Source organism: Bubalus kerabau, chromosome 4 (genome assembly GCF_029407905.1).
Source record: "Bubalus kerabau isolate K-KA32 ecotype Philippines breed swamp buffalo chromosome 4, PCC_UOA_SB_1v2, whole genome shotgun sequence".
Taxonomy (NCBI): domain Eukaryota; kingdom Metazoa; phylum Chordata; class Mammalia; order Artiodactyla; family Bovidae; genus Bubalus; species Bubalus kerabau.
The window spans coordinates 181,861,947-181,883,021 of record NC_073627.1 but is presented as its reverse complement, the minus strand read 5'-3'; the positions used below and the strand labels follow the sequence as shown (position 1 = coordinate 181,883,021).

The window sequence follows — 21,075 nt, the reverse complement described above, 5'->3', positions numbered from 1 at the left end:
GACCAGCGAAGTGACGAAGCTGCTGTGTTACCAGGAAACAGAGTGACTTTCGACTGCAGTCGAGTCTGTTTTTAATATATGAATATAAAGATGATGCTCTGGAGAAGCCGATTTTCCCACTCCAACAGCTTGGTACACCGAGGAGCTGAGTTCCTCGCCATTTACTTATATGGGAGATTCTGCCCTGTGGGGTCTGACTGCTTCTTTTCTTGTGTTTGTGGTGAGGGGTCACGCACTTGCAGGCAGCACTCAGGGGAATCGGCTGGACGAACCCAGCCCTGTCCACCCCGAGTGGCCACCGCCCAGATCCAGACACAGGAGGTGGCCAGCTCCCAGCTGGCAGCCCCAGGCCCTCCCCCAGGAGGCCCCGCCACCCGGCAGCTGCAGCCTCTAAAGGCAGACGGTTGGAAGGAGCAACAGAGGACCTGATGCATTTCACGTTGCTTTTTTGCAGGGAAACCTGACAATAAAATCCACGTTTATTACAAAGTAGTTTCCTACGGGCACTGCAGAGACAGACTCTGAGTAGAGACCAGTGAGGCCCACCCAGACTTGCTTGGTGGGGTCCCCAGGGACAGACGGACACAGGGCTGCAGGCGCCCCGCCCTCCAGAGGCACTCACCACAGTCCAGCTCCTCCGGGGTGATGGTGGCCACCGACCGGCCCTGGATGCGCCTGGGATACTCACAAGTGGCGGCGGCCTGCGCGTTTCCTGACCGCGCGTAGCCCTTCAGCAGGTCTGCCAGCCACAGGATCTCACAGTCACAGCGGAGCGCGTTGGAGTCCAGGCGCCTGCACGGAGGAGGCCGCGCGTGAGACGTGGGACGTGGATGCGCAGGGCTGACCCAGCCCAGACGGACCCGCGGCGTGGGGGCTGCAGACGGCGGGATCTGAGCGGGTCCTGCCCGACCAGGACCCGAGCCGGCGGGACCCACGCTCGGCAGAACCAGAGCGGGGGAGCAGGGAGCCCAAGTGACACAGTAAAGGGTGGTGCTGAGAGCGATCAAAGGCGTGAGACGCAGGGTGGACGCAGGACCAACGTGGGCTGGCGGAGGCGGGGCAGGACGGGAGCCCGTGTGAGACGGGCAACGTGGGAATCCCCAAACCCAGCACCACCCGCGCCGTCTTCCGGGATTACCTCACGTGACCGACACCCGCGAGAGGCACCTCTCAGAGGCTGAATGATCCCACAAGCCCACGGGGAGGGGGCCCGTGAAGGCGGACACAACCCTCCCAACAAGTGGACAGGCAGGGTGTTGCCTCCGCCCTCGGGACGATGGCCATTTATGCGGCGGAGCCCAAGGTGAGGGGTGTAACAGGGGGACCCGAAGCAACAGCCGCCTGACCTGACACGTGCTGGCAAGAGGCCGGAAACCAGCCCTGCTCAGACCCCTGCTGCAGGCTGGCCACGCTGGGCAGGGGGCCCCTGGGACCAGAGCCGGGGGGCTACCCGCAGGCGTCCACTCAGCACCCCCACAGGCCAGGGCTCCCCGGGAGGCCAGCCCGACGTCACACCTCCCGCCTGCGTCTCTCCGAGGCTGGCTTGGGGTTGGGGGGAGCGGCAGGTAGGGCTGGCCCCTCTCCAGATGGTCAGCTCTGATGAGTGCAGCCAGCGGGGTCTAAGGGGCTCCACGCAGACCCGCCAGAGCTCCCCCAGCCACGGGGACCTGCCTGGTGCCCACTGGCCCCTCAGCCCCGCTGGGAAAACACCAGGACCTCTGTACTGACGACGGGCCCTGGGGACAGTGGGTGGGCAGGTGGGTCCAGTGGGTGACACTGGCCGGAAGCCCCCGGCTGCACGCTCCCCTCAGCCACCTGGGGGTCGAGGGGAGCTCGATGGAGCCGAGAAGTCTGAGGTGTGTCGCAGACGGGCAAAGGCCACGGCCCAGAGGGCGGAACCAAGGGGCAGAAAGAAGGCGGGGGACAGACCCTGCCAGCCTGGGCTGGACTCAGGGAGGCGCTGTCTGCCTGACCCGTCCAGGTAACGCCCGGCAACCTCTTTGCTGCTCTCTTATCTGTCAGAGAGGCAGCAGTTATCTTATCTGCCCCCTAGAACGCAGGTTGACATTTGGCTAGAGATTTCTTTATCTTCTTTATCCTAAAGAAACAGACTATAAATTGTGAAGAAAGCTGTGTTTTACTTCACTGAGGAGAGAAACAGAAGTCCACCCTGGGTCCACGCTCGGCAATCTGACCTTTCTGTCTCTTTCTTAAGTCTAGTTCATTGTTCACACTCAGTAATATCTAACTGAGAAACAATGGCCTTCAAGACCTCAGAGAAAAGCACACAGAAGACATGAGTCAGCGTCTCCCACCAGCACCAGAACACCTCAGTTCTGTCATCGGTCCTGTCGGAACACCTCGGCCCGGTCAGAACTCCTCGGTCTGTCATCGGTTCTGTGAGAACATCTCAGCTCTATCAGAACACCTTGGTCCGGTCAGAACACCTTGGTTCTGTGAGAACATCTCAGTTCTGTCATCAGTTCTGTTAGAACTCCTCAGTCCTATCAGAACACCTCGGTTCTGTCATCGGTCATGTCAGAACACCTCAGTTTGGTCAAAATACCTTGGTTCTGTCAGAACACCTCAGTTCTATCAGAACACCTCAGTTCTGTCATCGGTCTGGTCAGAACTCCTCGGTCCTATCAGAACAACTTGGTTCTGTCATTGGTCCGGTCAGAACTCCTAGGTCTGTCATCGGTTCTGTGAGAACATCTCAGCTCTATCAGAACACCTCAGTTCTGTCAGAACACGTCGGTTCTGTCATCGGTCCGGTCAGACCTCCTCGGTCCGGTCAGAACACGTCGGTTCTGTCATCGGTCCGGTCAGACCTCCTCGGTCCGGTCAGAACACGTCGGTTCTGTCATCGGTCCGGTCAGACCTCCTCGGTCCGGTCAGAACACGTCGGTTCTGTCATTGGTCCAGTCAGAACGCCTCGGTCTGGTCAGAACACCTCGGTTCTGCCATGGGTTCTGTGAGAACACCTCGGTTCTGTGAGAACACCTCGGTTCTGTCATCGGTCCTGTCAGAAGTGATCAGTGTGAAGACAGCGTCTTTTCAGAGATCTGAAAATGGATGGAACTCAGTTGTGTGCACGACTAAAGAAAAGGAATGGAATATAGCTCAGAGATTCCTTCTAGGCCGATTTTACTTCCATCACTAAAATATGTTAACATGGAATAAAAACCTAATTTGAAGCATTTAAAATTGATTTTTAAGGTAGTCTTACTTGCCTACTGTGTTAACCTGAGGCCACATTTCCTGAGTCAGCAAGGTCCGGGTTGTGGCTCTGATCGTTTAATCCACCCTCCCTTCCTGAGTCACATGCAGCATGTGATGAAATCCTCGAAATACCCAGTGAAGAGGGAGGTGAATGCATGGCATGAAGAAGCCGTCTTTGCCGGAAAGACGGCATAAAGCTCAGTGTACTTACAATCTTTTCATAGATTCCAAGTGATTAAATGTCCCCGGAAACAAATGTGTGATTCGGTTGTTATGTAAAAACCTGTTGAAAGAGAGAATAAACCAAAGAGATTCCTTAAAGTGCTGCTTAGACGTGGAGGAGAGTATACACAGTCAAGTAAACCAGCTTGTGAAGACTGTCTCGGTGACTGCCTTTGTTTAATACAAATGAACTTGGGAGCAATGCCATTGAGCAGAGAAAATAATCCCCCCATCTTATCGCTATTCCACTCCTGGACTGTCAGGGGAGAAGCACAGGCTCCCTGCTGAGATGCCCCAGAGTTTGGACAGGGGAGGTGCTCTTTCTGTCACAGGGGAAGGGCTGAGCCAGGAGCTCCAGAACCGCAGGAGGCAGACCAGACTTACAGCCTCTCCAGCTTCGGCAGATGCTGAAATGACTCCGGGTCCAAAGTTTCTATCTGATTGAAGTGCAGGTATCTAAAGAAGTTTTCAAAAAAGGGGACAAGAAACAAGTTGTAAGCAATTCTGTGTTTCTACAGAGCTACAGAGTTTCACTGAACACGTGTTTTCTCTAAGTCATTCGAATCCACACATCAATAGATAACTCTCTAGAGCTCCTACATTGTATGTGGATCAAATGAAGTCATTCAGCAGGAAGGTTAAAGACCGCGGAAAACGGCGCAGACTGTAACTGGCGGACGGAGCGGTGAGAGAAAGGGTTAGCTTGCCCACCGGGCCTCTTCCCCACCTAAGGGGGAGGGACCAGGGATGCCCAGCTCCACAGACACAGACCTTTCTAGAAAACCCAACAGAATCTTCACCTCACCACACATGCAGGTATGTGAATGCCTTCGTTCCAACCGTCTAACTCACAGATGGATTTAGGAGCCTAACTCACGCTTCAAGAGGTGCTGGGAACATTGCTTCTCAGCTGCAGAAACCACCACCACACAGATAAGAGAAGAAAGCTGCCTGAGCAGACGCTGCGCCTCCTCAAACGCCCTTGGACTGCACAGAGCCTCAGCGCCCAGAAGCCGTCCACGCAAGACGAGCCCTTGCTTTCTACAATGGACATAGTTTCTGTAAAACGAAGTTCTTCTGGTTTTCCTGAACACTGCTCTTCTCACTGTGAAAGCCAGAGGGTTTTTCCCTCAGAAGAACGGCTAAGTCACCTTCTAATGGGTGTCTCCACAGGAGCCCCTCCTGATGCGCTGGCCCGCCGGGGTCTGCTCTCACCCCGCCAGACGCTGGGAGGATACACGGCGACCGCGCGGGTGCCAGGCTGCTGGGCCGCCTCCCCCGGAAGCCTGGTGGGGCTGAGCTGTGCCCAGCGCCCTCCCGCCTGCATGGGGGCCTCAGGGCAGGGTGGCCGGGGCAGGCGGGGGGAGGAGAGCTCCGTCCTGACTACCGAGGACGCGCCCCCAGCAGTCAGCGTGGGCGGCCCAGCCGGGCTGATCAGGGGAGCCCCCCCCGCCGGCCAGGCCCAGGGTGGGTGGGTCCTGGGCGAGGACAACGGGGAGAGAAGGAACCACACGGAAGCTGTGTTTAAAAACCCACAAGCCGGCCCCGCAGGCGGCCAGCCGTGGGTGCTGCCTTGAGGCCACCCCCGACAGAGAGGAAATGGGCCCAGGGCAGGAAAGGGGGCCCCACCCGGCACAGTGCCAGACACCAGCCTGTGGCCTCCAGGGAGCCTGGGGCGGCTCCAACAGAGGGGCAGAGACCAGCACGAAGGACACCAGGAAGCTGGCGACCTGAGGACGCAGGCCCTCACAAGGTTTCTCGTTTGCACCGGCTCCACGGCCTCGCCCAGCCTGGGAGCGGGGCGGGGGGCCACATTAGTGAGCCCCCCTGCACGAGCCTCGCCCAGCCTGGGAGCGGGGCGGGGGGCCACATTAGTGAGCCCCCCTGCACGAGCCTCGCCCAGCCTGGGAGCGGGGCGGGGGGCCACATTAGTGAGCCCCCCTGCACGAGCCTCGCCCAGCCTGGGAGCGGGGCGGGGGGCCACATTAGTGAGCCCCCCTGCACGAGCCTCGCCCAGCCTGGGAGCGGGGCGGGGGGCCACATTAGTGAGCCCCCCTGCACGAGCCTCGCCCAGCCTGGGAGCGGGGCGGGGGGCCACATTAGTGAGCCCCCCTGCACGAGCCTTGCCCAGCCTGGGAGCAGGGCGGGGTGTGTGTGCACATGGCCCATTAGTGAGACCCCCCACCAATCGATTCACTCAAATAAAGTCTAAACACTCACACCGCACCGTCGTGCCCTCCTCCTTTAAGGCCTGAGAGGGTACAGCTGCTGGGCAGACAGGTCCTCCGCCTCCCCCCTCCACCAGCCCCGCCTCTAGCCAAGGGGCGTGGAGGTCCCTGGGCTGGGCACACTCTGGGGGCGGACCTGAGCCTGCTGTCCTTGGGGACATGCCCCTTCTCCCGTGGGGCCTCCGCGCAGGTGGGCCTGGGTCTGAGCCACCTGCCTCTTCACCCCCAAGTCTCAGCAGCAGAGACCCCTGCCCAGCGCCTCCCCGGGGTCTGCAGGACACGTCCCAGGGCCTTAGTCAGGAGTGTCCACGCAGACCTCACCTCGGGGGTGCCACTCGCTTCCTCCCTGTTCCACCCACTCTGTTTTCCTCCAAAACAACCCAGCTCACTCCCCCAACCCCAAGGCCAGAGCCTCACCTGGCTCCTGAGAGTGTGTCCTGCCCAGCCCGAGCCCTTCACACCAAGAAGGACGCGGGGACATGCTCCCAGGGAGTCTCCCTCCCCAGCGCCTCTCCAGATGCCCATGGGTCCCTGCGATGGCCTGACCTCTGTGCACGCAGCCCTCAGGCCAACCTCCCCCCTAATCCAGTCCACGCCAAGCACAGCGGGCTGGGAAAGCAGCTTTCAGCCGAATAAATAAACAGGTATTTAAGCACGAGCCCAGCGTGTGCTTCTGAAGCTCCTGCTTTGGGTGAGGCCTCCCCAGTTCCGCCTCGAGGTCTCTGGGGAAGCTTCCGTGTCCTGCCAACCGACAAAACACCAAAGACATCCTCCCCCACTGCGGCACCACGCGACGAAACTGCCTTGCACATGGTGACTCCAGCCCAGTGCTGGACAGCCCAGGACTGGCCAAGGAATAAGCAGGTCAGAAAAACGCCTCTGACCAGGAACTCTGCTTAAAATGGACAGGCTGACTTCACAGCAGAGCAGGACTTCATATGAGGCCCCAGAAACGGCATCCGGTGTTCCCTAACTGGAAACACATGGAGGAGTTTATTTTCTCCAAAATAATGATGTCATGAGCAAGGGAAGTAGCCTCAACGTGCAGATTCACAAACAGGAAATGCTGCGCAGGGACGACCGCCTCCTCGTCCCTGCTTCTCCCCAGAAGACCTCCAGCTGCTCAGACCTGTTTGCGAGGCTGTCTCCAGCATGGAGGGGCAGAGGTCAGCCGGTGTCACTGGCCCTTGTCTGGGAGTGCAGGGCCCAGGGCGCCACGCGGATGCCCGGATGGGCGGGGGCGGGTGGAGGGGGTCCCGCGGCTCTGTGGTCTGCATGCAGCACCCGTGTCCCCCCGCACAGACATGCATCGTGCAGGCAGCAGACGGGGCCCGCGCTCCGGGCGAGAGGCGAGGGGCAAGTGAAGTCCAAGACACCCAGAGCAGGGGGCACTTACAGTTGCTCAAGAGAGGCAAGCCCCTTGAAGGCCTGCCGGTCAATCGCCTGGATCTCATTCTTGTACAGATAGCTGCAACAAGAAACAGGGGGTCAGCACGCGCCAGGCTGCAACAAGAAACACGGGGTTAGCACGCGCCAGGCTGGCACTCGGAGGGCGACGAGACCTCCGCTGGGGCCTGGAGACAGTGTCCACACTCACGATCGTGTGAGGACACAAACAGAACACTTGTACAGCAAGGAGAGCTCCTCCACGGGGGCTCCTCTCTTTATCTGGGGAAAACCTCCTACTGGAGACGTCAGACCACCACACCCCAGGCTCACGGATTGGTGGAGGGCAGTTTATGAACGGCTAACAGAGCACATGCTTCAGAGCCCGAAGAAAATAAAATTTCCTGACAAACAGGTAAAATGCACTGAAGGTAAGGTTCTGCGACCCACACGATACAGTTTCAAATGTGTGCATCCGTGCTCAGTCGCGCCTGACTCTTTTATGACCTGTGGACTGTAGCCCGCGTCTGTGCTCAGTCACGCCTGACTCTTTACGACCCCGTGGACTGTAGCCCGCGTCCGTGCTCAGTCGCGCTTGACTCTTTACGACCCGTGGACTGTAGCCCGCCAGGCTCCTCTGTCCATGGGATTCTCCAGGCAAGAATACTGGGGTGGGTGCCATGCCCTCCTCCAGGGGACCTTCCCAACCCAGGGATTGAACCTGCGTATCCTGCATCAGCAGGCGGATTCTTTACCACTGAGCCACCTGGGAAGCCCACTTTCAAATGCCCGGAAATAATCTAGAGAATAGAAATCGTAAAGACTAAATTCGTCTGGACCCAGTCATCCACTCAAATCCCATTCTTCTAAAACAGAAGCAACCAAGGCTAATTGAAGAACCACGCAACAGGCTGGTGCCTATTTCTATATGGCCTGCAGACTAAGAACGGTTCTTATGTCTTTAAATGACTGAAAATTTCCAAAGAAGAATGTTTGTCGACATGTGAATATCATGTGAAATTCAAATCTCAGTGTCGGAAAATGCAGCTGTGTTGGCCCAGGGCCACACGACCTCCCTTATGGTCTCCTGTGTCTAACACCGTGCTCCCTGGACACCGACCCCTGTGGTCCTCAAGGCCTCAAGTGTCTGCTGCCCCATCCTTCCCAGGAGGAGTCTGCCAGCTCCGGAAGCGGCCCATCGAGGATGAAGACATTGACACTGAAGTGTCCGCTTCCCCAGCCCTGCAAACCCGTGTGCGCTGAGTCTGCCTGTCTGCCCAGGACCTCAGAACACATCTCTACCGCAGCTACCTACATGCAGACATGGAGACACCTGCCCCGGGCACCCCTCCATCGCTGCTTCGGGTAGACGGACGATGAAATCCCACACTTCCCTGCAGAGAAAGTCGGACAGGTCCTCCTCTGCACACCCCCTGACGGACGATCAAATCCCACACTTCCCTACAGAGTAACTCGGGCAGACCCTGCTCTGCAGACTCCCTGAGGGATGATCAAATCCCACACTTCCCTGCAGAGTAACTCGGGCAGGCCTTGCTCTGCACCCTCCGTGGCTGGGCTGCTCCTGTCCCCCGCCTGGCGAGCAGCGCCGCTCTGGCTCAGTCCTGCACTCCCAGGACGTGCCCTCCCTGAGAGCCGTCTGTGCGGGGAGTCCAGCAGGACCAGGGCTGCAGTCCTCCCAGGCGCCCTCCCCTCTTACTGGGCACCAACCTGCGGAGGCCACATCACAAGGAGCTGCAAGCCTGAACCTAAACCAGCCAGAAGGCCCAGGTGGAGGCCTGGTGCCAGCCTGACAGGACACTGCTTCTCCAGGTTGGGGATTTGAATCCCTGGGCTGCCACTGAATGCTGATTCTTAAGTAAGAACGCACGCTTCTGCCTCCGTTTCTTCCTGTGTAAAATGGAGGGAATGGCAGTGCCTTGCAGCAGGGGGCCCCAAGCTCTAGGATCAGATGTTTGATGATCTGGGGTGGAGCTGATGCAATAAAAATAGAAATAAACCGCACGATAAATGTGACGCACTCATATCATTCCTGAAACCACCCCCACCCCCACCCAGGGAAAAACTGTCTTCCACAAAACCGGTCCCTAGCGCCAGAAAGGCTGGAGACTGCGGTCTTTCCGGATCAGTCGCTTAAGTTCCACAAACACACAGAGGCTCTGGAACACGGCCCCACACGTGGTGACGCCTGTCTGGGTCTGCGTTAGCTCTCCTATCGCTACTCCTCCAGGAGGTACGTCTGAAGGGAGGCTTCTGTGCCCACTTCTTAAAAACAAATCAAAAGCAAAGCAAAATGTCAACACTGACATCACCTTGCATGAGAGTAAAGAAATCCTTTCAAAGAACATGAGCAACAGCTGAACAACTGCATGTTGGTAAAGACATCAGGGATAATCCATTTTTTCTAAGAATAACTGGGTATTGGTCATGAGCTAATAAGAAAGCAAAAATAATTCTCTACTTCATCACAGAGTTTACCCTTTGATTATGAGTTCTGTCTCAAGGGTTCATTTCATCATGAGGAAATCTTAGTGCAGGGGAAGGTTTATTCCTTACCAGTAATCACTGGGGTTCCAGGAGGTAAGGAACACTCACCAGTTAAATAAATACCAAGGATGAAATATGTACTTATATGCAGAGTACATCATGAGTAACGCTGGGCTGGAGGATGCACAAGCTGGAATCAAGATTGGAAGGAGAAATATCAATAACCTCGGATATGCAGATAACACCACCCTTCTGGCAGAAAGTGAAGAGGAACTAAAGAGCCTCTTGATGAAAGTGAAAGAGGAGAGTGAAAAAGTTGGCTTAAAGCTCAACATTCAGAAAATGAAGATAATGGCATCTGGTCCCATCACTTCATGGGAAACAGATGGGGAAACAGTGGAAACAGTGCCAGACTTTATTTTTTTGGGCTCCAAGATCCCTACAGATGGTGACTGCAGCCATGAAATTAAAAGACGCTTACTCCTTGGAAGAAAAGTTATGACCAACCTAGACAGCATACTAAAAAGCAGAGACATTACTTTGCCAACAAAGGTCCGTCTAGTCAAGGCTATGGTTCTTCCAGTGGTCATGTATGGATGTGAGAGTTGGACTATAAAGAAAGCTGAGCGCCATAGAATTGATGCTTTTGAACTGTGGTGTTGGAGAAGACTCCTGAGAGTCCCTTGGACTGCAAGGAGATCCAACCAATCCATCCTAAAGGATATCAGTTCTAAATACTCATTGGAAGGACTGATGTTGAAGCTGAAACTCCAATACTCTGGCCACCTCATGCGAAGAGCTGACTCATTTGAAAAGACCCTGATGCGGGGAAAGATTGAGGGCAGGAGGAGAAGGGGACGAGAGAGGATGAGATGGTTGGATGGCATCACCAATGCAATGGATATGAGTTTGAGTAAACTCCGGGAGTTGGTGATGGACAGGGAGGCCTGGTGTGCTGCGGTTCATGGGGTCGCAAAGAGTCAGACACAACTGACTGACTGAACTAAACTAAGGATGAAATAATCAATTCCAGAAGCTTCTTAAACATTCATACTGCAAGTTGCCCAGTTTCCTAGGTCAGTGCCTGTCAAGATGGACCGTAGTGATGAGGTCCAGAGAGTTGGGGGAGGAGGCGGGAACCCCAGGAGCCAGACGGTGGGGTCACGGGACCCCTTCCCACCACAGCCGCAGCCCAGCCCTGGCCTACCTCCTCCCGTCACCACCAAACACCGCTCAGCCCACCCCTGGTGAGCCCAGGACCCACCGCTGTGGGCGTCTCAGATGCCCTCGGGTTGGAGGGGGGAAAGGCTGGCACTTGGACACCTGAGGAGGGATCCCGCCAGCAGACGAGGATTAAACGTGTTCTTTCTAAAAATTATCTTAAGTGAAAAATGGAGTATCCCAAACTGCTTAACAGGAAATGTAATCACAGAGTAAATAATAAGCTGCTCTTGGGTAATTCAAACCCCCCCAAAGTTTAAAAATTAAAAAATAAAGAAGACTAAGCTTGCACACACACTACAAATACTGGGATCAGTCAACGGATTCTGCTTCTGCTTTCCTCTGGAGCTTGTGCTGTGCTGCGTCGCTCAGTCGTGTCTGACTCTTTGCGACCCCACGGACTGTAGCCCACCAGGCTCCTCTGTCCATGGGGATTCTCCAGGAAGAATACTGGAGTGGGCAGCCATGCCCTTCTCCAGGGGTTCTTCCCCACCCAGGGATCGAACCCAAGTTTCCTGCATTGCAGGAGGATTCTTTAGCATCTGAGTCACCAGGTAAGCCCAAGAATACTGGAATGGGTAGCCTAACCCTTCTCCAGGGGATCTTCCCAACCCAGGAATCAAACCAGTGTCTCCTGCATTGCAGGCAGATTCTTTACCAGCTGAGCTACCAGGGAAGCCCCTTCAGGAGATTACACTGCTTTAAAATTAAAACCCAAAACATAAGTAAACAGATGAAAACTCAAGAATAAATAGGAGGACTCTCCCTCATTTTAAAAATGAGCAACAAGGCTTAGTGTGAACCCTGCTAATGAAAAATTAACATACTACCACTAAAGTGATAGAGAAAACTGTGTAAACACAACACTTTAGGAAGCTTTGTGGAAGAAAGTGCTTTTAAGAAGGAATTAATGTTACCTCTCGATCACCAGCACCCCCTCATCTAAACAGGACCAAAGACACCCAGGTTCACACGAGTTACACGTCTTCCCAAAGTCACTGACACAGATCCCTCATTAAAAGGGCTCTAGCTGAAGAGTTTTCTAAAGTCCTAAAACTGAGAGTAATTTCCTCAAAGCACAAGACACTCACTTCTGATCTGTTAGAACCAGGAATGTGTCCAGGGTTTTGATAAAGCTTTCAACTTCAGAAACAGTGCCCGTAAAAGCACCGAAGCAAGTGGGTCATTTTCTAACTGCAAAACTCACTTCAACACGCAAATGCCTTCAGTGCTAAGAAACTCATTAAGTCAAATAAATTCTCAAAAGGGAAATAAACTTTACAGAAAAATAAGAGATGAAATCACTTGGCAAAGATGGGAAAGTTATTCACGAATTAGTGACATTCCAAAGGGATTCGTCATTTCCAGGTTCCATCAGCCCACAGCTGAAGACAACCCAAAACTGCCCTGAAAGCACAGACCCACAAAATACGCGTCAGCTGCTCACAGCAGCAGCTGCACGGCTCAACAGGGGTTACCGTTACCACACGGTGATTTTCAGAACTGCTGTTTTTAATTTTATCCAACCGATTTACTTAAGGCTTAGCAGATAAACCCTAGAAATCACACAGAGCAGCACCTGACCCTGGTACCAACTCACTTAAAAAATTCCAGCCAAAATTTCACTCACCTTCTGAAAACAAAACCTCTTTTTCACTTGAATGTATTTGCAATAATTCATAACAATATGGAATTTAGCTCAATGATTAAACAGTCCAAATACAGACGGCAGACTCTGGTGTAGAAAACTGGTCACGACTTACAGGTATTTCAGATTCTCCAAGTCTTCAAACGACCCACCAGGTATGCTCTTGATTTGATTATTGTTGAGAAGCCTGTGAAAAAACATTTCAGTAAGAATTTTACAAACAACGACACTTCTGAATTGTGTTACGGAGGTCATTTCCATTGCCCTGGAGAAGGTTACGCAAGGATTAAGCCGCAGGCCTTAATACTGACACTCACAAATTAACACAACCAAGAGCAGTGTGGGTGTGGACAGGACGGTGTTCACACCCGCACACCGGAGTGTCTCCGCGTGCCGTGGAGACGCGATCCCCTTGCTCCTGCACAGAGAGGGCTCGCCCTCTCCTGCGTCTCTCCCGTCCTCTCCTCCGACCAGCTGGGAGGCCCTGGTGGAGGTACAGGGTATCCTCAAGGGGGAGGATCCCCTCTCTCCAGGGAGCCTTTTCACAGCGAGGGGTGGAGCCACACGTGCCCCCACCAGGCTCACAGCCCCCAGGCACGGCGCCCTGCACGGACCAGTCACCTCCTGGGGGAGAGCCAGAACCCCCTCCCACGGCGCTCAGCACAGCGCACGGCAGCCTGGAGTCGGGGCCCTTCCCTCTGTCCACCCCGGGGTCTAACACTGGGACACAGGTGGACGGCACCCCACCCCGCCGGGGTCCATGGGGGCTCAGGGCCGGGGAGAAAGGCCGCCCTGTGAGCTTGCCAGGGAGGCGTGGCCAGCACAGGCCTGCACCACACCCAGAGGGTGGACAGGTTCACGGCTGTCAGTCGAGACAGGCAGGGACCAAAGCCGCCCACGGGCACCTCCACGTGCAAATGCCTCTGGCAGGCTCGGCCTCTCCGGCTCAGCCACGCCTGCCCTCCAGATCTGCCCACAGGGGAAAGCGGCAATGGGCTGTGCGTCTTTTCCTACCAGTTCCCAGGGAAATGCTTGCACTTACAATGTGTTCAGGTTTCTCAGCCCCCGGAAGGCCCCCGGCTGGATCTCTCTGATTCTGTTAAAGCGAAGATCCCTGTGAAGACACAAGAAGCGGATTATTTACAGAGAAATCTGCCCGTGTCGCTAGTTCTGCGTCATCTTTAAACACTCAGTTTCCAAACAGCAATAAGGCATTTAAGAAATTAAATCTCCCAATTCAATCCTTGGCTGAATCAGCTCTGGGAGAAGACTGATAAAGACACAAATATTTGTCTGAATAACAGGCAAACCTGTTCACATTACAGTTGGTTTAAAAGGTAACTATGGGGAGATGTTGGCGTTCAGTCGTTAAGTCGTGTCTGACTCTTTGCGACCCCCACGGACTGCGGCACATCAGGCTTCCCTTCCTTCACCATCTCTTGGAGTTCACTCAAATTCGCGTCCATTGAGTCAGTGATGCCGTTCTCTTCTCCTCCTGCCCTCAATTCTTCCCAGCATCAAGGTCTTTTCCAGTGAGTTGGCTCTTCATAGGTGGCCAAAGTATTGGAGCTTCAACTTCAGCAACAGTCCTTCCAATGAACACCCAGGACTGCTCTCCTTTAGGATGGACTGGTTGGATCTTTTTTTAGTCCAAGGGACTCTCAAGAGTCTTCTCCAACACCACAGTTCAAAAGCATCAATTCTTTGGCACTCAGCCTCCTTTATAGTCCAACTCTCACATCCATATGTGACTACTGGAAAAACCATAGCTTTGATTGTATGGACCTTTGTTGGCAAAGTGATGCTTTGCTTTCTAATATGCTGTCGAGGTTTGTCATAGCTTTCCTTTCAAGGAGCAAGCATCTTAATTTCATGTAATCTTGATTCAGTTTGTGAGTTTGTGAGCCTGGTATTTCGCAAGATGTACTATGCATACAAGTTAAGTAAATAGGGTGACAATATACAGCCTTGTTGTACTCCTCTCCCAATTTTGAACCAGTCTGTTACTTCATGGAAGGTTCTAACTGCTGCTTCTTGACCTGCATACAGGTTTCTCAGGAGTCAGGTAATGTGGTTTGGTATTCCCATCTCTTTAAGAATCTTCCACAGTTTGTTGTGATCTACACAGTCAAAGGCTTTCACGTAGTCAATGAAGCAGATGTCTTTTGGAATTACCTTGATTTCTCTATGATCCAGCGAATGTTGGCAATTTGATCTCTGATTCTTCTGCCTTTTCCTAACTCAGCCAAACATCTGGAAGTTCTCAGTTCATGTACTGCTGAAGCCTGGCTTGAGGAATTTTATTTATTTTTAATTTAAGGATAATTGCTTTACAATATTGTGTTGGGTTTTGCTGTACATAACATGAATCAGCCATAGGTAGCTTGAAGGATGTTGAGCATAATCTTGCCAGCATGTGAAATGACTGCAAGTGTATGACAATTTGAACATTCTTTGGCATTGCCTTTCCTTGGGACTGGAATAAAAGTCGACCTTTTCCTGTCCTTTTCCGGTTCTGTGGGCACCGCTGAGTTTTCCAAAGTTGCTGACATGCTGACTGCAGCTCTTGAACAGCATCATCTTGCGGGATCTTAAACAGCTCGGCTGGAGACATGAGACCCGCCCGCCCGCCCACCCCCACCAGCCCACGGGAACGCTCAGGTCTGTGTTAAGACAACAAACAGGACACATTTGCAGGGACTGGAGAAGGGAGTCGCCAGCGCGCAGGCGTGGGGACTCGCGGCTCCTCCTGTAACTTCCGAGCTGGAACTCGCTGCTCTAGGAAGGGGTCTGGCCCCAACACTCAGAGTCACAGAGCTCACTCAGCAAGCGAACTGGGAAACGAGGCTATTTCACATGTACCTCTCAGCATGTGAAATAAATGCACGAGTAGCACAGAGGCTAGACCGAGGACCCGAGAGACCAGGGCCCCAGGTGGGAGCCAGTGGGTGGCACCAGATGCGAATGCAGAGCGGCCGGGGTCGGGCCCGGGGCCGCGTGAGGGACAGCAGGTCTGCTAAGCTGCCTGTTCCCACCCTCTCCAGCCTGAATTAAAAATCTATCAATTGAACAAGCAAGAGAGGCCCTGGAAATGAGACACAAAGACCCCTTTCTTTACCAAAGAGTCTTAGAAACATGAAAATTCCTTACTTGCTGGTTCTTCCTCTTCCATCACAGTCCAACAGGGATTATTACGGCTTGGACCGTGTCCCCCCAGATTCACGTGTTGACGCCAGACTCCTGGGGCCTAAGACTTGACCTTATTTGGAGAAGGCGTCCTTACAGGGGTGACCGAGTTAAAGTGAGGTCACTGAGGTGGCCCTGCTCCAAGGCAGCTGGTGTCCTTGCAGACAGGCTCGGGGGAAGGCCAAGGACTGCTGCGGATCTCCAGCACTGGGGGCCTGGCTCAGGGCCCCGCCACGGCTGCAGAAGGGGCCAGCCTTGACCTTGGGTGCGCGCCTCTGGGACAGTGAGAGAAGTCTCCAGTCTAAGCCCTGCTCCTCCCCGTCACGGGTGCTCGTTAGGACGGCCACAGGGACTCACGGGGGCTCTGGGGCAGCTCTCCTGGGATACTGGCTGAGCTCGTGCAGTGCTCACGATCTTGGCAGGAATCTCATCGGTTCTATAGCTCTAACTGATGACAGAACAGGTTCTAGTTCACGGCGGGATAAGAGCCTTTTGGGAAAGTGTTTGAACCCCTGAAACCGCCTCTGTCCACACTGGGCAGCGAGTGAAGCATGCTGCCTGTGGGTTTTGGGTCAAGTTCTCAGGACCCGGGCAACCACGGCCAGCACGGACCCGCTCCCAAGCTCAGGCTCCGTGATGACCCTGTCACCACCGACATGCTCCCCAGGAGCCCCCTTCCCCTGCACAGACAGCCTTGAGCTTTAATAAGCGGTAATTCACACTCATGTTCAGACCAGCACGGGCGGCTCCCTGGGGAGGAGCTGGGGGCAGACAGGAGCAGCTCTCCGGGACCCCAACCTTCCCCGAGGTTCCAGTGATTCTCTCGACGTCAGCGGGCTGGAGAGGCACCACCGTCGCCAGGTTCCGTCCACCAGAAGCTCAGCGTGGCCCGTGGCAGCCCTGCCCCAGGCCCCGACCCCTGGGCAGCCTCAGGAGGCCCCAGCGTCCTCCAGAAGCTCAGCACAGCGCGTGGCGGCCCTGCCCCAGGCCCCGACCCCTGGGCAGCCTCAGGAGGCCCCAGAGTCCTCTAGAAGCTCAGCACAGCCCGTGGCGGCCCTGTCCCAGGCCCCGACCCCCGGGCAGCCTCAGGAGGCCCCAGGGTCCTGCAGACAAGTCACAGCGCCGATTCCACCTCCTCCGTCGTCAACACTTGGCCAGACCCGACTTCTCCAAGCTGAGCCCCGAGGGCCCAGTTGAGTCTGCAAACCGGACCTGGGATCCGACTCGTCCGTGACTGCCCAGCCCACCAGGCCCACGCTGCCCATAGCCCTCCTGAGGCCCAGGCCACATGCAGCCCCCTGACCAGGCCTGCAGCCCGCAGCTCCGTAAGCGGACCGTGCAGGGCAGCTGCTCCCAGTGCAGTGCATAACCAGCTTTGTTGTTTCTAATTAACCAATTTAACTGTTCAGTTTTGGCCGCGACGGGGAGCGGGCCTTCTCCAGCTGCAGGGAGCGGGGACTCTCTCTGGTTTGGAGCTCGGGATTCCCATGCAGGGGCGTCTCCTGCTGAGGGGCTCGGCTTCAGCAGCAGGGGCGAGGCTCTGCAGTCCTGCAGGCGAGCCCTCGGGCTTCAGCAGCTGAGCCGTAGTGGCCGTGGCTGTCCGCAGCATGTGGAATCGCCCCAAACCAGGGATCAGCCCCGTGTGCCCCGCCCTGGCAGCAGGATTCTGACCCACTGGGCCACAGGGCAGTCCCGCAGCCAGCATTAACGCCTGTTTCCGTTTTCTCCATCATAGAAAGGGTGAAGGTGTTTGTGGTTCATGATCAGAGGTGGTACATCGCGAGACCTGGCTCTGTCCCCCACAGCTCACCTCCTCCCCTTTTGAGACTGCGCTTCCTCAACCTCCCACTGATCCTTTTTGAAGATACAAACAAGAACGTGTGTCTACTTCCCTCCCTTTCTTGCAGAGAAGGCTGCTCGCTGAGAACACGCTTTTCTTCAAAGGACAAACCTCAGAGCTCTGGACACGCCCCCACGTCCTTTCAGGGAGTGACCGTGACCTGTGCCCAGCACCCCCTCCTCCCTGCCCCCACTCCGAGCTATCCTCAGCATTGAACTGACCCACCGGTCCCCACCAACCCACCCATCCCCACCGACCCACCGGTCCCCACCGGCCCATTGGTTCCCCACTGGCCCATCAGTCCCCACGGACCCACCCGTCCCCACTGGCCCATCAGTGCCCATTGATTCCCCACTGACCCATTGGTTCCACACCAACCCACCCATCCCCACGGACCCATTGGTCCCCACCAGCCCATTGGTTCCCACTGACCCACCAGTCCCCACCAGCCCATTGGTTCCCCACTGGCCCATCGGTCCCCACGGACCTACCTGTCCCCACAGACCCACTGGTCCCCACCAACCCACCCATCTCCACTGGTCCATCAGTGCCCATTGGTTCCCCACTGACCCATCAGTCCCCACAACCCACCCGTCCCCACCGACCCATCAGTCCCCACCGGCCCATCAGTCCCCACCGGCCCATTGGTTCCCCACTGACCCACTGGTCCCCACCGGCCCACCGGTCCCCACCGGCTCACCCATCCCCACGGACACACCCGTCCCCATGGACCCATCGGTCCCCACCGGCCCATCACTTCCCACTGACCCATCGGTCCTCACCAGCCCATCGTTCCCCACTGGCCCATCCCTTCACAAGTGGCCCATCCCTTCACAACTGGCCCATCGCTTCCCAACAGGCTCAGAGACTCACATCGTCACTGATGTCTTCATAGGGCTGACTCCTAGAGGAGGAGCTGCTAGGCTGAAGCATAAATACACGTCCTGACTGCTGACATCCGTGCACTTGCTAAGCGCCCATCAGTCCACAAACATCATGGGCCACACACCCCGTGTGCCACGGGAGCCTGGCCTCAGAATCTGCCCAATGTCTCGGGAGGTTTCTGCCCAACGTTTCGGGAGGCAGCCCTCAGGAGCCCACTCTCAGAATCTGCCCAATGTCTCGGGAGATGGCCCTTGGGGTCCAGACCTGGGCTCTGCCCCCAGCAGAATGCAGAGCAGCCAGGGCCCCAGGAGCCAGAGGTTGACATACGAGAGCCTGTGGACCAGGCGGCTGAGGGCAGCCGCACCATTCGGGCAGGGGGCGGGGACCCCCAGAGCCAGGGGAGGGCAGAAACGGGAGGAGAAGGTCAGGGCAGCCTGTGGACCGTGGTGGCAGGCGTACCCTCCGAGCAGAGGTCCCCAGCCCCTGCACGAGTGCGCCCCCGGCCCTGGACACGGCAGCAGGATACAGTGCGTGGCCTGGGGAAGCCATTCTAAAGCTCCACCCTGTGTGCCCAAGCGCGTCCTCCTGGCCTTGGATGTCTCCCTGGACCAGGTCTGTGTCAGGGACTCGCTAACCCCCTGAAGTGTGTGACCGACAGGTGCGACAGGCACACACTCCCCTTCTGTACCCAAATTACTCAAAAACACAAAGGGGATTCCCTGCTGGTCCAGTGGTTAGGACTCCGGCTTTTACTGTTGAGAAAACAGGTTTCATCCCTGGCCTGGGAGCTAAGCTCCCACAAGCCTTGCAGCACAGCCAAAAAAAAAAAAAATTCAAGTAAAATAAACAAACCAACAAAAACAACAGTGCGGGTCAGCAGCAAAAGCAGCATCTGCTGGTGAAGTGTGCACGGGGCTGGGGCAGAGCTGGGGCGAGGCTGCAGGCAGACGAGCGCTGAGGAAGGCAGGCAGGGGCGGAAGGACCTGCGCCCATCATGGGGGACAGTCCTGCTGAGGGGGGCTGGACACGCCGTCTCTGCGGGGACAGGGCCTGCATGGACACGGGGCAGTTCAGTGTCCCCTGCCCCACGAGACGGGCGGTCTCTTCCAAGCGCCCAGGGCACACCTCTCAGCCCCACACCTGTTAAAGACCGCTTCACTTTCAGAGATGGAGCCGTCCCAGGCCGGGGAGTCCTGGCTACCCAGGCTCCGACCCTTGTCCCTCTCGCTGTAGCACAAGGTGACCCACGGCCAACCCTGAAGCAGACGGGCTCAGAGTCACAAAGGTCGGGGGTGTCCAGCCAGCGGAGCAAAAGGCCAGGCTCCCAAGTCTGCTTTTCCTCCCCCCGCCGTGCAGACTTCTGCAAAACACAGAGAGCCTTGTCTGACGTGGGAGTAGTGTCTGTCTGCAGGGAGAGCGCGGGTGTTTCTGGGGGACAGAGAGGCCTCGCGGGGTCAGCTGTGCAGATGGCGGGGCAAGTCCAGGGCACCGGAGGACATGCAGGCCCTTCCCCAACGGAACCCGCAGGGCCAGGGGGCACGGCCCAGTGGAATTGTGCTCCCCGAGGGCTGGTGGTTCCCACCAGGAGGGCAGGTGTCGGGGTCTCCGCTGACCGTCACCCAGAGAATGGCCCCCTGGAGCCCTCCCAGGGGTGGACAACATGCAGGCCCCTGGGGGTGACCAGGGCAGGTCCTTCCATCCCCAGGAAGAGCTCCAAGTTTCCCACCACGTCTGCTCTCCATCCAGAACCTCAGCTCCCAGGAAAAGGCCGCATGGGTGGGGGCAGGACAGGCATGCGGGACGTGGCATGCTGAGCCCCATTTCTGTCGTCTCCCCATCCAGAATTTAAAGCTCAGGAAACAAGGGGCCCTCTCTCAGCTCACGGGCACAGAACTCGCTCGGGGAGCAGTGGGGTGGGGGGTTCCCTCAGCTCTGCTGATGGGTGCACAGCCTCCTGGAAGGACCCGGGATGGATCCCGAGCCATGACCACCTCCTGGCCGAAAGGTCCTCCTGTGAGGCCCCCCCCACCCGAGGACTCCAGGCTAACTCGGGGCTTAGAGCTCCGACAAGACGGCAGCCCCTTCAACAAAGAGAGGGATGCCCTGCTTGGGGCAGGGTCCCCACCCTGCTGGGCCCACCGCCCCAGCTCAGGGTCCTAAAGGAGAAAACCCATCAATTCGGCCAAGTTTGGTTCACCGGGTAATATCTATGAATAAAGAGCAAGGCAAAAAGCCACGGTTTTCTTCTGACAGAGACTTTTTAAAAACACTGAAAAAACGATTCAAAGCACAAGACAGAAAATTACTTCAAAAGAAAACCGACTTTGGGAAAGAAACCGAGGTACTGATTCATTCACAGGAAGGACATACATAAACGCGCTTCTTCGGGTTTGGCCTTAGGGTTCCAGCAGCTAGAAAGAGCAGCCAGGAGGAGCTGAGAGTGCTTCAGCAAACGAGGGGCGAGGAGAGCTCACAGCGTGGGGAGGACCGGGGTCTCCACCTGCCAGCCTGCGAGGACCACAGCGCAGCAACCGCGTCTGTCACCCAGAAAGTATCACTGATCCTGACGACCTAGGGTGGTTCTAGAGATGGGGCCTCTGAGAACAACCCTCGGCAACTAAAAGAAGAGTCCAGGAGAGTGGACACTCCAGCTTTGCCACCTCCGCAGCCGCCCCGGAGCCAGCAGAGAGCTCACTGTTCAGATCTGGACCAGCTCCATCATCAGACTTGCC

General features: G+C 56.1%; 1 protein-coding gene across 2 annotated transcripts in view; it reads right to left on the bottom strand.

Moving 5' to 3' along the window:
• The window catches only part of PXDN (peroxidasin), a 65,531-nt gene that overhangs the window by 27,297 nt on the left and 17,159 nt on the right, over positions 1 to 21,075 (bottom strand). The window contains exons 2-7 of one of the 2 annotated variants that reach the window (XM_055579551.1): positions 13,475 to 13,546; positions 12,548 to 12,619; positions 7,069 to 7,140; positions 3,829 to 3,900; positions 3,434 to 3,505; positions 623 to 792 (exon numbers count right to left, since the gene is read on the bottom strand). In XM_055579551.1, coding sequence (XP_055435526.1) covers positions 623 to 792; positions 3,434 to 3,505; positions 3,829 to 3,900; positions 7,069 to 7,140; positions 12,548 to 12,619; positions 13,475 to 13,546 — 530 coding nt within the window. The remainder of the gene's footprint in view (positions 1 to 622; positions 793 to 3,433; positions 3,506 to 3,828; positions 3,901 to 7,068; positions 7,141 to 12,547; positions 12,620 to 13,474; positions 13,547 to 21,075) is intronic. The other variant, XM_055579552.1, reaches the window with a different exon arrangement.